This window comes from Mixophyes fleayi, chromosome 3 (genome assembly GCF_038048845.1).
Source record: "Mixophyes fleayi isolate aMixFle1 chromosome 3, aMixFle1.hap1, whole genome shotgun sequence".
Classification (NCBI taxonomy): Eukaryota; Metazoa; Chordata; class Amphibia; order Anura; family Limnodynastidae; genus Mixophyes; species Mixophyes fleayi.
Genome location: NC_134404.1, coordinates 341,109,139 through 341,126,179, shown reverse-complemented (window position 1 = coordinate 341,126,179; position 17,041 = coordinate 341,109,139). Strand labels below are relative to the sequence as shown.

Below are 17,041 nucleotides of genomic sequence, written 5' to 3'. Positions count from 1 at the left end.
TACACATCGTGTAATACCATCCTAGGTGGTGCCATGATGGGTATTCATTGATATCACAGATTGGGGAAGTTTTGGTTTATATACAGCGTAGTGGATCCCAAACTTTCTCAGTTCGAGGGACCCTTAGGGTCTCCATAATTGTTTCAAGGTACCCCTAAGCCAAAATAATTAGCAAGTAGTCCCCTGCCACGCTTTTCACCGGCCCTGGCTGCGGCACTTCTGTGAGATAGCTGCGCACAGTTTGGGAACCAATGGCATAGCACATCTTGCATAAAATCATTCTGCGCATGTCCAGAAAGTGGGCGCACACATATGAGCCTGTACAGACTTGAGCAGTTCTGGCGCACACATATGAGCCTGTGCAGACTTGAGCAGTTCTGGCGCACACATATGAGCATGTGCAGACTTGAGCAGTTCTGGCGCACACATATGAGTCTGTGCAGACGTGAGCAGTTCTGGCGCACACATATGAGCCTGTGCAGACGTGAGCAGTTCTGGCGCACACATATGAGCCTGTGCAGACTTGAGCAGTTCTGGCGCACACATATGAGCCTGTGCAGACGTGAGCAGTTCTGGCGCACACATATGAGCCTGTGCAGACGTGAGCAGTTCTGGCGCACACATATGAGCCTGTGCAGACGTGAGCAGTTCTGGCGCACACATATGAGCTTGTGCAGACTTGAGCAGTTCTGGCGCACACATATGAGCCTGTACAGACTTGAGCAGTTCTGGCGCACACATATGAGCCTGTACAGACTTGAGCAGTTCTGGCGCACACATATGAGCCTGTGCAGACGTGAGCAGTTCTGGCGCACACATATGAGCCTGTGCAGACTTGAGCAGTTCTGGCGCACACATATGAGCCTGTGCAGACGTGAGCAGTTCTGGCGCACACATATGAGCCTGTGCAGACTTGAGCAGTTCTGGCGCACACATATGAGTCTGTGCAGACTTGAGCAGTTCTGGCGCACACATATGAGCATGTGCAGACTTGAGCAGTTCTGGCGCACACATATGAGTCTGTGCAGACTTGAGCAGTTCTGGCGCACACATATGAGCCTGTGCAGACTTGAGCAGTTCTGGCGCACACATATGAGCATGTGCAGACTTGAGCAGTTCTGGCGCACACATATGAGCATGAGCAGTTCTGACATTTATGGCGCCTACACCTGGAGACTGCAGCAGATTTTCCTCCATGATGTCTATATCCTTCTTCATCCATTTTATTCCCTATTTCTCACAAGTTTCCAGCCCTGAAGAACATAACCATTCATGCAGCAGTATGCTCCACGTTATTAAGCTCCCATGTTTGACGGTAGATATAGCGTTCTTGGTACGTCGTATGGTGTTAGGCTAGCACTAAGCAGAGCACCCTAACAACAAGGCCAAAAAGTTCAATTCTGGTCTCATCCATCCAAAAGTCTTCTTCCGCTTGGTATCAGGGTCTCCAATCTGCTTTCTCGCAATCTCTTGGTAAGATATTATCTGTGTTTTTTTTAACAATATTTGTCACCCTCCTATAAAGCGCAGATTTGTGACGTGTCCGGGCTATAGAGCTCTTGGTGGCCTCTCTGACAAGTGCTATTCTCACGCGGATGCTCAGTTATGGATTACGGGCTATTTTAGACATGTTCACAGTTCTTCAATATTATTACCTATCCTTCCCCTAATCGTATCTTCTCACTAAGCTTTTCTCAGAGTTGCTTTGCAAATTCTTTGATCTTCATGGTGAATCTTTTATTTGAAAATTCAGTAACTGACTGTGGGGCATCTCATGGACAATGTGTTTATTATCAAATGAACGTTAATTGTCCACACACGGGCTGTAATCCATTAGTTAAGTGACCTTTGAAGGCCACTATAGCTCCACGGTTTATTTAGATGTACAGACGTGGCCAAAAATATTACCACCCGTGCACATTTTTCAAATAATCCAAATTGCCTCTAAAGATAAATTGAAATTAACACCACTATTTGGCCTCCACAAGTCTTTCTCTGATAATATTATATAACCTTCGCTTCTGATCCTGGATTTAACACTGTGGGTCTGATCCACTAAGGAACACAAAGTGAACGCAATTTGCATTTTTTTTTAACATTGGAGGGAAACTGCTGCACGTAGACCTGGATTCAAGGTCACGTGGATCTGAAACAATGCGTCTAGTTAAATACTAGGTAAAAGCACAGTCTGGCTATGCAGCGCTTAGCATATGCAGACAGACAGAACACACAATGCATATGTGCAATATAACGTCCTATCAGAATGCACAGAAAAAAAATTATTACAGACATTAACACCTGTTAATAATATAGTCATTGATAAAAATACTTAAAAAAATATATTTCGGTTTATATATTCGGATCGTATTAATGCCTACAGTACATAATAATGCATTTTAACAGTTGCTCTTCTTTACAAACACATGTTCCAGCATGTATACACAGCCGTCATCACTAGTAATCAGCACTTGACCTGTAGCTGGTGCAAATGATACGGCTAATCACGTACCTTAGAGATACCGAGAGCATAAATTGGACAGATGTGTGTGCACTCTGCCTTGGCACGCCCTCACTGTACATTGACTACATGCATACGCCCAGTCCCCTCCCTGTTCCACTCTTTATATTATAAGCTGTCAGACTTGTCATCTGCGTTCGAGGAATGCATAGACTTGTGTTCACTGGCATATAGTCTGTATCTGGGCATGCAAAGAGCAATTATATTCAAAATACGGCCCGTATCGGGATTTACGTTCCTTAACGAATCAGGTTCTATGTAGACCTTTAAATCACAAAATAAAAAATCATTGGAATTGACAAAATTATTGACACTGTAGACGTAATGTTTGTTAGCGCAGATACCTGCCCCTCTCTGCTGGCAGTGTGATCCGCTCTACAGGGCGATTCAAAAGTCGCAGTACACCCTTTTATTTCAAAAACTCTACAGGAATTGGGTCGATTTCAGGATGGTGCCCATGTTTGGTACATACCGTAAAAGATAGACCACGTCACCCATACCTTACTGGAGTATTCAGGTTTCCCAATTTCCTGTAGAGTTTTTGAAATAAAAGGGTGTACTGCGACTTTTGAATCACCCTGTACTTGTGCAACCTGCTCCAGTTCTCCCAGATGTGAAGCCATCTTCTCCCCACTGCCATTCTCTGACCTCTCCACAGGTTCTCCATCGGATTTAGATCTGGACTCATCGCTGCCAAAAGTCCAGCATCCTGTCTTCAACCATTCCTGGCTGCTTTCTGTAGTGTGTTTGGTGTCATTGTCCTGGTGGAAGACCCCTGACCTTCGACGGAGACACAGCTCTCTGACACTGATTTCAACATTGCCCTCCAAAATGTCCTGGTGATCTCCAGACACCCAGTACCAGACGCAGCAAAACATCACTCAAACGCCTCCATGTTTGGCTGCCGGGAAGGTGCTCTTTTCTTTTCTTTGAAAGATTCATTCTGCGTTCTGTATACATATGAATGATGTTCTTTACCAAAAAGCTCTAACTTGGTCTCACGTGTCCACAGGACATTCTCACGGCAGGGATTTAGCTTGTTCAGCCGTGTTTTGGAAAACTCCAATCGGGATTTCTTCAGTCTCTCTCGGCAGTGGAGCTTCAAGGCCTCCTACCATATAAACTTCTTTTACTGAGAATGTTGGTGCAAGTTAAAAGGGTCGTACCCTGTGTCTAAAGGTCACCTTGATCTGTTTGGCAGATGATCTTGGAGCTTTCTGCACCAATCCACAATCCTGGGCTGCAGTCTTCAATCAAGTTCTCTCTTTCCAGGGAGCTTGGCTAAAGTGCCATAGACCTTAAACTCCCTAATAACATTACATACGGTGGAAACGGGAACATCAAGGTCTCTGGCGATTGATTTGTAGCCTTGGGATTGTCCACACGTTTGTCCGCAATCTTCTATCTGACGTCATCAGACAGTTCTCTGGCTTTCTCACTTTTCTACATGCTCATTACAGTACACACAGCGACACAAAACAGGAGAATGAGAAACTCGTTTAACTAGTGATTTTTATATTGCAGGCACTTGCTACTCACCACAGGTGAGTTCAGCTCCAAAGTAAAGGAGCATCAGCCGCTTGAATTCTAATTATTTCTAACTACTTTGAAAAGGAGCCAATAATTTTGCCCGGATCCATTTAAGGATTTCTCTGTGGAATAATCTAGCACATTTTTCTTTTTTTTTTTGTCTTTTATTCCATTGTAAAACCAAATAAATACATATGTGGATAGCGAAATATGTTTTAATTCCAACAATTTTGTGGAAGAAATGGTGCATTATTAGGAAAAACTGTAAAGGTGCCAATATTTTTAGCAAACGGCATAAATATTAATGCAATCAATTATCCCACGATGTAAGGAATTACAACGTGTAAATACCAGAGCAGAAAAGACTTTTTATTGCCACTGTATATAAATTTAGCACATATGTTTGTGCTATGTATGTAATGCTAACATACAGAAGCAACTTTTGTTTGAGCTGTAATTATGTAATATACCATAATATAAAATTACTATCTATATAAATAGTTTCCAACATATACAATGTGTTTTCAATGCAGACTCAACAAGTCTGCAACAATTAACTTTCTCAGCTTCATAAATGGCCAAGTTATGTGTGAAAACTGCAACATTGCTGCAATAACTGTGGGGAATTAGGCTGATCTGAAACAAATTATTAATCGCTTGTGTGAAGTGCTGTGTTTAATTTGTTTCCACGTGAATATAAGCGGAGTTTTCTCATACAGAGGATGACAGAAGGCTTACAGTGGACCTAACACCCCCCCCCCCCCACAAGACTTCACTGGTGACTATAAGTATAAAATAACAAATGTGTATTTACTGACCAACGGGACATGCAAGAATAAGAGCATAGAAAACAAATAATTTATAATACATAATTCATGCTACTACTATGTATAAACTTGTATAAATAATATCTGTATCAACGGTGAGCGCTGATGTCATCGCTTATAATTGGTGAGTGCTGATGTCATGACTTAAATATTCATTAGTAAAACATCCATATTATAAGGAATAATTGTTACTACTACCGTAAATTATCCCAGATAATATAAATCACCCCAGAGATCTGTGACCTGTAGAAAAGCATTCAGCAAACTACTAGTCAGTGACTTAATATCCATATAATTTACATTGGGGGGTACATTATCCCCCATATAATTTACATTGGGGGGTACATTATCTCCATATAATTTTTTATATTATTAGAACCTGTCCACAGAGAGAAGGCAGATAAAAGGGTAACTGAAAGAGAATTTACACCAACTATCACTGTGATGTGCATCCATATTACTTGTGATAAAAGTGTCTAAACCAGGCCTGGCCAATTCGTGGCTCTCCAGGTGTGGTGAAACTACAAGTCCCAGAAGGATATCAGCTGGGAAATCATGCTGGGGCTTGTAGTTTCACAACACCTGGAGAGCCACAGGTTGGTCAGGCCTGCCCTGGACCATACACAGATTGTACTATAAATAAAAATATGTGTCTGCTATGCCATACTGCCATATACATTCCTATGTTGACCGACCTCCCTCCATATTGCCCTATGAAACCATACAACAGATGGGAAGAGACACATTTAGCGCCCGGCCTAGAATCTAGATAACCTGCAACGTGTGGTCAGCAGTTAGTCCTGTTAGTCCTACATCGCGGTTTGTGTATGAGGCAATGAAAGTCTGGTAATGCGGCAATGCTGGCAATAGTCACAGTCAATGATGCCATATGTAGTAGATGTGAGTACTGTAACTGTAGATGTGAGTACTGCAACTGTAGATGTGAGTACTGCAACTGTAGATGTGAGTACTGCAACTGTAGATGTGAGTACTGCAACTGTAGATGTGAGTTCTGTAACTGTAGATGTGAGTACTGTACCTGTAGATGTGAGTACTGTAACTGATCCAATCCCATTACCATACTCAGTACGTACCTGGAACCTTGTCCTCTCGGCAGCATAGACCTGGTAATGAAGCATGGCTTGTAGGACCTTCTTATGTCCGTCAGGCACCAGGCAGACCGCCCCCAGTATCTCCAGGACGGCGATCTTGGTTTTGATGTTCTCAGTCCGTAAACTCTGGGAGATGATGTTGATGCTCTCGGGGTGAGCGAGGACGTGAGCTCGTCCCTGCGAGTTATTCATCAATGCCTTTATACATCCTATAACGGATGTGTGAATGCGGCTCTCCAATGTCTCATAATCCATACTCTTCAAGAAGTTCAGCAAACACGTCAAACCGTCTAATTCAATGAACCGGGTCACAAACCTGGGGAGAGGAGAAAAGGCGGGGACAGGTCACAACATAGAATAATGATACATAATAACACAATTCTGTTGAGAAAATTCCTAAAACAAACACAATGTACAGAAATATGTTACAATATCAGGAGCGATGGCCAAAGTTTCACCTTTGTTACTAATTTGTTTAAAGAATATTGCTGAATACGAGTTTTGGATAAATGTAACTAATTGGAATCCCAGGAATCACCCGGTCACTTTTTATCACATGAATCAAGGGGGGATAAAGCTATAAGGAATTATTATGAAATTCTGCAGTTCTCTGTGGCTATTGTTTCCATATTTTTTGTTCTCCCTAAAATAAATGTAATTAATCCCAAAAATCTGTAATTACGATGCTGCAGATTGTTGGGTGATGTTCTCTTTGGTAGATTTCTTCCCACATTTATATAAATAGGACGTTATTTTAAGTATAATCAGTTTCAAAAGGTCTATAGACTACAGTATGTATTCTGTGGACATTTGAAATGATTATATAATATTGGGATGTGTAGAAAAATATCCAAATAAATAGAAAGATATTTGGACCCCTTGGGGTAGTAAATGTTTATCATGGACAAACTTATTCGTATTTAAGCTCCTATATCCACAAACCCAGTGAATATATCACCCCTCAACCAAGCACTGGCAAAGGTCTAACAGTCCCCGTTACAGGACCGCAATTCTCCGCTGCATTTAGAACCGATTACGGCGTCAAACTCTGCAGAAGGGAACATTATCGACGCCAAAGGAAAGTGAAACGGGGGCTGTGAGCTTTCCAGAAATGAGACTCCGGCCAATTCAGTAATAAGAGATTTCAACTGAATTCCTGCTTTAAATGGTGTACAGTAAAGTTAACACAAAAGCCAATGCATGCTTAAAGAACACAATATATAAATATATTGTGCTTTATTTGTACAACGGATGGATATCTCAGTATATGTAGCTCCAAAGGACAGAAATACGATCAGTCACAGGACGGTACCAGTAACACTCCCTTGTGTCACCATGACGGAGCTCCTGTGCCATTATCCAGTGTAAAGATGGCGTAACGAAGGCCGCACATATTAGGGGACTTTCTTGTGATGCCAAGCTGGTTGTTTACAGAATAACGTTCACGAAACAGCGATGGAGTGCTCGCCAGCGAGACCTGCTCTGTGTTATGAGACACGCACACTGGAATGTAGACAGGAGAGACAGCTCTCTAACAATCCCAGCATTACGTTTAGATTAGAGGAGACTTACTCAGTCACTTATAGCAAACTGGTTTATCTTACTGGAAACCGGAGAGTCTTTACAAACTGCCAGGAAAATGCAAACTTCAACTTTATTCCATGTAAAGCAGAAACTGTCAGAGAAACTACACTGAACTATGCCAAGTGCGTTGTTAAACTGATCATTTTTCTAATTATTGTTTATTAAAACCACAGAATATTCCAATTATCCAGGCTCGCTGCTAAAACAGCCTCTCCTCCCTCACTCTATAGTATCCCCAAGCATCAGGTTAGTATTGGCAGTATAAGGACTTTTATTGCATGTGTACTCTAAGTCTAGACATAAATCAGAGGCATCACTTGACCTGTTGGGTGTTACAGCCACCGATACATCTCTAAAGAGCTGCTAAAGACATGTCAATATGTTGGTTTTTTTTAACACTATTTAATACATCTTGTAACTGACTAATTTATTTCATTAGTAATAGCTAACTTCTGTGAATTAATTAGAAAACCAGATATAGTTTGTCAGTATACACCAACAGTCTCGCTTTTTGTCCTTCATTTGCAATTGCAGGTGTGGTTTAAACAGTCTCTTAATATTATTATTATTATTATTATTATTATTATTATCATAGATTTGTGAGGCACCACAGTGCTCCGTACAGTAGGGAAAACAGGACATAGATAAAACAGGGACATACAAGGTAGACAAAATAAATGCAGACATGAAAACAAAGGGTACGAAGGACCCTGCTCATTAGAGAGCTTACATTCTAAGGGGAAGAGGGCACAGCTGAAACAAGAGGAGCGAGTGTGGCTCAGAGTGGTGATTGGGATAGTTGTGAGGGTGCATTAGTGTGAATAGTGATATTGAGGATAAGGTCACCTCTAAAAAAAGAGATGGGTGATCAAAGAGCATCTAAAGATTTGAAGGCTGTGGGAAAGTCTGTTCGGGTGTGGTAGGGAATTTCATAAGTGGGGGGCAGCACGGGAGAAGTCTTGTAGGCGGGAGTGAGAGGTGGGTACCAGAGACGAGACAAGGTGCAGGTCAGAGGTAGAGCTAAGAGGGCGGGAGGGAGGGTATTTAGAAATGAGATGTATGCAGGGGTAGTGTTGTTGAGGGCTTTGTAGGTAAGGGTGAGTAAAGTGAATTGGATTCTGGAGGACACAGGGAGCCAGTGTAGGGATTTGATTTGATCAGTCCTCCAGCTCCCACTAAGGGACTAGAGAAGGGACATTACGAGAAAGAGAGAGCAGTTTGTAGCACAGCCTAACATGCATATATTTTCACACCATACAGTATTGTAAGTAACCCCAGATAAAACTCATACATCTCCTTAAAAAGCAAGTTTGGGAAAGACGACCCACAGTGACCAACAATTGAACTGAACTGGAGACGACATTAAAACAACCAGTTTCTGCAATGAATCAAGGACTGTTTATGCTCACAGTAGACTATAATGTACGGTCAGAGGTTTATTTTGGTTGCTTTCCAAGAATAACCCGAGAGTTGTGTTTTTACTTGGTCTAAAAATAGCTGCAGTCACCTACACGTGTGTTTTAGCGTGTCCTGTAATCAATGTTACACGGTAAAGGTCCAGTTAATGTTTATCCCTCTTTTGCTGTCCTGGGACGAGTGGGAAATTTAGGGAAATGGCCGCATTAAGAAATATGCAGAGAATTAGTGGGGGGGGGGGGGGGGGCAGTATAAGTATTTAAACTCAGAACTGGAGCACAGACATAGATAGTGTACATATAAACAGGAGCTTTTAATATGATCATGGACAGCACAGGGGTGTTCTACTGACTGGGATTTCGCCAACTAGGACTATCCTATAATAGACTCTACTGCTGCATAGACAAGAACTGGGATCATCATCATCAACATTTATTTATATAGCGCCAGCAAATTCCGTAGCACTTTACAATTGGGAGCAAACATTAATAAACAATACTGGGTAGTACATACAGACAGAGAGGTAAGAGAACCCTGCTCGCAAGCTTACAATCTATGGGAGAATGGGAGTTTGAAACAGAAGGGCATGTGCTACATCATATTACACATTGTACCAGCTGGAATGCAAAGGTAAAAGTATTGAGTGGGCTGTGTGTGTGGCAATCATGGTCAGAGGGTTGTTGTCTTGTGTTAGCTGTGTAGAGGGTGGTAATAGGGTAATCTAGGGAGATTAAGAGGGTGGTTGAGGAATATCATAAGCTTGTCTGAAGAGGTGGGTTTCTAGAGAACGCTTGTAGGTTTGAAGACTAGAGGAAAGTCTTACTGCGCAAGATCAGCTGAGTATCGACGGGCACGTTCATCTCTAAGGGACAGGGGGCTTCTAAAAGCAACAACTGCGGTTAGCCAGGTTCCACAGGTTTAGTAGTCTGGTAGTGCGTAGAAAGCTGATCGCCTTGTAAATGGTGATACGAGCCTAAGCTCATAGGTCAGCTGTATACATTTTGGATAGAGGCAGCTGCGGATCCAACCTGAATTTTGGTCCCTGCAGCAGTTTGGGAACGGAGGTGAGTACGCGGTGACACTGTTGATTCTATTGTTCATTAGAAGTATCCAATGCTTATGATAGCATCAGATCAGAGTGTTGATTAATGGGACCTAAGAGGAGCAGTGCAGCATAACAGACCGGTTACAGGGAGCACAACAGTGGTGATGAAAGAAGAACTTAGACAAGAGTCCATTGATCGCTCCGTCCATGTGTTCCCAGCGCAGGCCACTGCTGGGGTACCGGAGTGGGGGTTCATAGGACAAAACAGGGATCACTTAGAGGCAGATGCATTTGTGGCCAAAATGTACGTAGAAAAAGCTGCATGAAAGCAAACGTCCGTATGTTCAGTCGGACGCACCTCAAGGTCCAGTTGTAATACAGTAGGTCCAGACACATCAGATGCACCAGCATCCATACTTACGTAACACAATAGTGTAGAGATGACGCAGAGAGAGCATAAAAATAAGGCTGGGTAGTATTATTAATAAATGCAAAAGTCGCACTTTCTATATAAAATGTAATTAAATATAAACAAGTAAATGAAATGAAATGTTGTTTTCTCCTTCGAAATCAAAATAAGAATCTTCTTTTCTTCTGCGGTCCACATGGAAATGTCAACTAAGTAATGCAAATAGATGGCTGCGACTTCATCCCATCAGATGCGACGAGATAGTGACGATGGTCGCCGTCGTCATCATTATGACGTATCGTTGCGTCAACTCGCAACCCTCCAGCACCCGCAAGAGCTCTGCCTCCTAAGACGTATCCAAGGATAGGTCAACGCTAATTTCGTTGCACATAAATGCATGTGCCCTTATGTGCTTGGCCTACACTTGTCCGTCATCCTCAAGTCCTTTTTTGGGGAATACATTTTTTTTTTTGCATGTGGATGTAAAACTAATTTGTCTAATCCGTTAGGAATGTCTCCAATCCCCCCGCCTACAAATCCTTTTATCAACCAAATGGGGTCTTCTCTCTGTCTGGCTGTATATTGTATTCACACAGAATCGCTTTTGTTTTATGTTTCCAAGTCTTGCTTTTTGCAAAAAAAAAAAGAAAGAAAGAGAAAAGAAGGCTTTTTGAACCACATTCTGTGGATACAAAACATCTGGCCCTATCCTGACACTAAGTGATGTACTCAGGTAAGTATTTCATAGCGACACTGGCAGCTGTCCGCAGATAGAGCTTACTGTGTAATGAAAACCAGCCACGAGACATCAAATTTATTTTCCAGTTGGATGAACGGAGCAGCCGGAACAGCGAAACATGAACTTGTGAACGTCTCTCGGACACGGCCTTTCATGCAGTATATTTAAGTTGTTATTCAGAAAGCAGAGTACAAATTTGTTCTTGGAAAACGTATTTGCAAAAACCACCCCCCATCTCTGCACTGGTACCAGCACTTGAGGTTCAGGCGAGGATCACTTGCGTATATAATTAGTTTTGGTGACTGCATCCTGCTCCTTAAATTCTGAACATCTGGAAGCTGGTACTGTTTAATCTGGTGCTAGAGGAAAAACAGGAGTTAGCAGACACCTTCAAGCAATTGTTGCTATAAACCAGGACACTGTCATAGCAACCAAGGAGGCGGACGTCGATTAATTCAAGAATTGCCGGCACTTGTAGCCGGCAATAGCCAAAAACAGCAAGCGATGTTCAGAGGGAACATGACCTTGTTATAACACAAACATGCCACATCACACGCGGACGGGGATAGAACCAGCTGAGAGCACTTTTATACACAGGATCTCATCTTGTTAACCCCAAATCTTAGTGAGAACTTTAACAATGTTTGAAACAGGGAAAACGTGGGAACGGTGACTTTGTTTTTGTCTGATTTGTCAAATCTATTAGCCAGGTATTGTACGTTATATGCAATAATGTACCGAAAGGGGCATTCTACATGAAATATATTATGACTATTATTCTATTATTATTACAAGAAGACAGTACATGACAACATTATGGGCCACCGGGCAAAGCAGTGCACTGGGGCCCCTATAATATATATATATCACTTTTTTTTTCAAATCCCCCTTAACTTACCTTTCAATCACCTTGTTCTCTGAGTTCGATCCCCTTCTCTTCTTCGTCGTTGTCGCTGCCTGCGCACTTCCGCGCTGTTCTCGCAGTGGATGTCGAGCATGATGATGTCATCATGCCCGACATTCACTGAGAGCGCAGCACGGAAGAGGGGACCAGGGAGGCAGCCGGATCGCCACCTGAGGTGACCGCAAAAGGTAAGGTTTTGTTTTGTTTTTCTTCAGGAGTCCTTCATCGGGCCCCCTTCTCCACTGGGCTGCCGGGCACCTACCCATCGTGCCCAGTCGGAAAGATGACCTTGAGTGGAGGGCTGGTAGGGTTTTATAAACAGGTGAGTTTTCAATGACCATTTGACGTCTACAGGCTCTGGGATAGTCTGATAGAACAAAAGGGATCTGTCCAGGGGTGGAGGAGGGTGCAGGAGATATCATGAATACAGGGAGTGATATGTGGTTACCAGAGGGAAGGAATGTCTATGAGAAAGGGTGTGAGGGAGCATGTATGGAGATGAGGTTGGAGATGTAGGGAGCAGTGGAGTTGGAGAGAATCCTCTTTAAACTCCTTGGATGAGGAGTTTAAAGAGGATTCTGTAGGGGAAGGGGAGCCGGTGTAAGATTTGGCAGAGAGGGGAGGCAGAGGAGGAGCAGGGAGAGAGGAAGATAAGTCAAGCTGCAGGATTAAGTATAGATGAGGGACTGGAGAACTGTGAAGAGATGAGAAACTTGAAGAAGGATTGTTTAATGAGGGAGAGGGCGGAAAAGTAGGATGAGGGGATCAACTCGACATGAAGAAAATCTTCCAAGGAACGAGATTTCCTCCAATGCCGTTCGGCGGTACGTGTGTAATTTTGAAGGAACTGGGTAAATTTGGAGAGCGAAGGTTGGGGCTTAGAGTGGCGAAGATGGACAGATGAGACAGGGCAGCAGAGTATAGAGGTGTGGTGAGGGTGTAGTTGTAGAGAGAGGTCGTCTGGTTGAGGCAGGTCAGGGTGGAGGGGAGAGGAGAGTTTCAAGGGAAGAGGCCAAAATAGCAGGATCAGGAGCAACAAAACTTCATCCAGTAAGGGTAGATTGGGGGTTGCCAGTGCGTAGGAGTGGGCTGGATCTGGGACGGAGATGAGGGCAGGGGGGTGATAATGGGTATTAGAGGGAAAGAAGGAGACATGGTGAAAGACTAAGGGGGTAGGCAGAGAAAGAATAGAAGGGGAGAGAATGGACTTGAAAATAAGTGGGTGAAGGGTGCAAGGAAGGGGAAAGAAGAAAGACAGCATGACAGACAGTAGGACATGAGGTGGATTAAATTAGTTACACTGTAACAATCTGCAGACTGATAATGTTGAGAGATAGATACATGAAGCATCTAAATACAATGCAACACAACAGTGTTAGCAACAAGATAAAACAAGTCTCAGTAAAACATCAATGAGTACGATACCAGGGACAACAGACTGAACAGACCATGAAGGGCTGGAAGATGGATATTCACTGCCCACAAGTCCTGGTAACTTCAGTAGGTAGGTTCCAGGTAAGTTCAAGATATCAGAGGATCAGGGTATGTTCAAGAGGGTCAAAGAGAGAAAACTGGACTTTCATGAAGAGTGGTCTTAATAAAGGCCAGAGGACCAGTTGAAGGAGTTTGTGGTAAATCTGTGGCCAGGAACGACTAAAGATAAACAAGGATCACAGTTTTAAACTAGATTTACTGGTGGACCTGCCTCCAATCTGTCTCTGTATCTAGATACTAACATCAGAAAAGCTTTATTACATATCTGCAGACACAACCTGAACAATTTCCTGAACTTACAGTTTGATGTTGTACCTCTGTGCTGGATCTTGTACATCTTTATCCGCTCTCTGACACAAATAAAACATTTTATAACTTCATGTATTAATGTTTATATTAGACACTGCTGGACAGTGGGGAAAACTCAAAATTGGATTCTGGAGGACACGGAGAGCCAGTGTGTATGGAGGGGATTGAAACAGGGATTGGTGGTTGAGGGGAATGCGAGATAAGAGGAGGTTACAGTAGTCAAGGTGGGAGATGATGGGGAGATGTAACCAAAACATAAGAGTTTGGTTACATCTGGGTAAGAAAAGGGCGTATTCTGGCAATATTTCGAAGTTGGAGGAATAAAGCAGAGGGTGACACCAAGGTAGCGGAATTGGGAGACTGAGGAGATTGTGGTGTTGCTGATGGTGAGGAAGACCTGTGGGCAGGTGGTTTAAAAAGTACATGTTGTCTGTTAGGTGGCCATTTTGTGCGTTGGATCAATATACATGAGAATTCAGCCTATCAATGTACTAGAAGCCAGTGACATCACTGTGTCGTCTCCCTCAGTGATGTCACCGATTCCTTGAGAACAGATAGGCTGAATAGCAATTCAGCTCACAAAATGGCGGTCATGCCTGTACGCAGGCAACTAGTACACTTTAATACAATATGCCTATACAAGCCGCACTTCCATCTGTCCCGAGTTCTCATGAGCAAAAAGGATGAGTTCTGAGCATCGTCACAGGAAAATGGGAGTGACTGGTCGATTATGTGTGTGGTGAAATGGATTGTGGGTGTGGCCTGGACGGGGTGTGGGAGTAGTCTGGGTTGGTCGGGCCTGTCGCCTAATTAGTCCCATTTTCTTTATATTGCAGAAGGGATGTGGTGTAGGTGTTTTCACAATAAATAAGTCATGTGATACAAGTGTCTGACAACTGACGGTAACTAACACCACACAGCATAGGCGACGGTTATAGCAGAAAGGAAGTTGGTCCGGGGCTGATGGAACCGGGCACTTGGGCCATAAAATCTGAGATATAAAACTCTGCATCATATCGTCAGATCCTGAGCGTTATTCCAGAACGTCAGGAGGACCGCAAACGCCACTGTGGCACCAGGAAAGCACAAACGGTGCCCACTGCAGAGCGGGTACCCTCTGCTGGGATGATGGCGGACCTGAGCAATAGATGCACCAGGCTACATAATATCCGTGTGTGGGCTAGTACGCAACGTGCAGAAAACCAACATATCAAATGAAATTAAATAATAACGTCATCTGATATAAAAGCTGCCCCCGTGTCTGCTTATTCTCAGTAACTACAGGAGACTAGCTGCTTCCAACTGCATATCGGCTGCCCCAGCTTATAGTACTGAAATCATAATATAACCGCTCAGTGATATTACATGACGTCGCTGTTGCCTATTCAGATTACATAACTCATTTCCATTTGGACAAATGCAGTAATGAAGGTTACCAAAAATAGAGGTTTGTATTTAAATTTAATGTGTATATATACTTGTATTTTTGTGCTTGTATTTAATCACATTGTATATTAAAAATGCGACTCTCTAATACCTATCCACACAGTAGTCTCACTTCTGTATGTGACCAGTCATTACATTTTTATAGTGTACAAACAGCAAATAGCGTAATGCGACTTTAGCAGTTATTACTAACACTCTCTGCGCTCTCTCTACGCCATTGTTGGGCGTAACGATACACACTTTTTACGCTTGATGTACTGTACATCTAGTACATATGCAGCTGTATTTGAGATAGACGCATCTATATCAATATGCATTTTTCATATGTATCTTTTCCATAAATACCATCTAATTGCATCCATCTCTGAATAAGCCCCTATGGGTAACCGCAGCTTGGCACTGTGTCAGTAAATGCCCTTCTTTTTACGATACCGTGTTACTAATCAGTATATAATAAGCGCAGACAACACGTATAATCTCTTGACACCGACTCACTAGACATGGCACACGGAGACGACTGCAGTATATAACGTTACACAGCTAATTCACTTCAGACTCAAGCTTCGCTCAACATCTATAACATCACCTTCCCATGGCCTATGTTTTATTTATACACATTGTCGTGCTGGGTCCTTAGATGAAGGGTCTTTTAATATTACACAGCTCGCCTGCACTATTTCCATTAGCCTTTAAGAATTGGCTCCCGTCCGGCCGCTGGACGCAGTCCCACTTGGCAGCCAACGAGTTGAGTCTTTAGAAATTAGTTGAGACACAGGCCTTTAACGAGAAACTTGGCTGCTTCCAGCTATTAAAAAGGTTTTAAGTTCGTGCCAAAGGCTTAAAAGAAGAGTTTAGCTGAAAACGGAGTGAAGAGCTTGCGATGCGGAGCTGATACTTATTGTGATTATTAACAGATGAGACGATTCCAGTTCATCAGATGAACACAGCTGCAACAGCTTATCCCTCTGCACGCCGGATAGACTCGTCTTGGCTGCGCTCCCTGACTCGAGGTGATGAAGTCCTACGTTGGTAAATGCTCTCCTGATAGACCCTCGAAAAGCCGTCGGTTTCTGCAGCTGACGGCATTTCCATATACATGCAACGGCTGCCAGCGAACACGGGTACTTACATGGCCGCCTTCCAAGCGGGGGGGAGTGTTCCTACACGGTTCCTGTGCCAACTCATAAACACATTTTATTTGTCACTTTGAACTGATTAACTCGCATTATGCCTGGTGTAATTAAGATAAGACTACACCGCTCCTCTGGAGACTTCAAATTTAGCTTGGCAGAAGCAGGATAAGTGGTACAGGGACTGTCGAATAAATAAAAGCTTCTGTTAAGTTATTTCTTTAACACGTTTCCATGAGCAGAAGTGGGCTGGTGCAGTCAGGGCAGGCCGGTAAATAATAGTTATAAACTGAAAATAATACCATGATACAGAAGAGATACTGATGGATGGAGATGCTCCTATAAATAATATCCATATTACTGTATACATGTAATACCTCACAGGTCATTAGAAGGACTTGTGTATTATAACACATAACACGCCACCTACTGCAAATTATAACTTATATTAGAAGTCATCTCAGATTTCCGTGACCTGCAAAAAAAAAACACATTTCCTACTCCCCTGGGAGGCCCACAAATTACGTGGACCCTCCCGGGTAGAACGGGAATCATCCTGGATCCCGAGCAGAGACGGC

The 17,041-nt window shown here is 43.0% G+C and overlaps 1 protein-coding gene across 4 annotated transcripts in view; it reads right to left on the bottom strand.

Moving 5' to 3' along the window:
* DAAM2 (dishevelled associated activator of morphogenesis 2) overlaps positions 1-17,041 on the bottom strand; it is a 206,183-nt gene that overhangs the window by 74,527 nt on the left and 114,615 nt on the right. For all 4 annotated transcript variants that reach the window (XM_075204422.1, XM_075204426.1, XM_075204425.1 and 1 more), the window contains exon 6: positions 5,970-6,303. In XM_075204422.1, the coding sequence (XP_075060523.1) occupies positions 5,970-6,303 (334 nt within the window). The remainder of the gene's footprint in view (positions 1-5,969; positions 6,304-17,041) is intronic.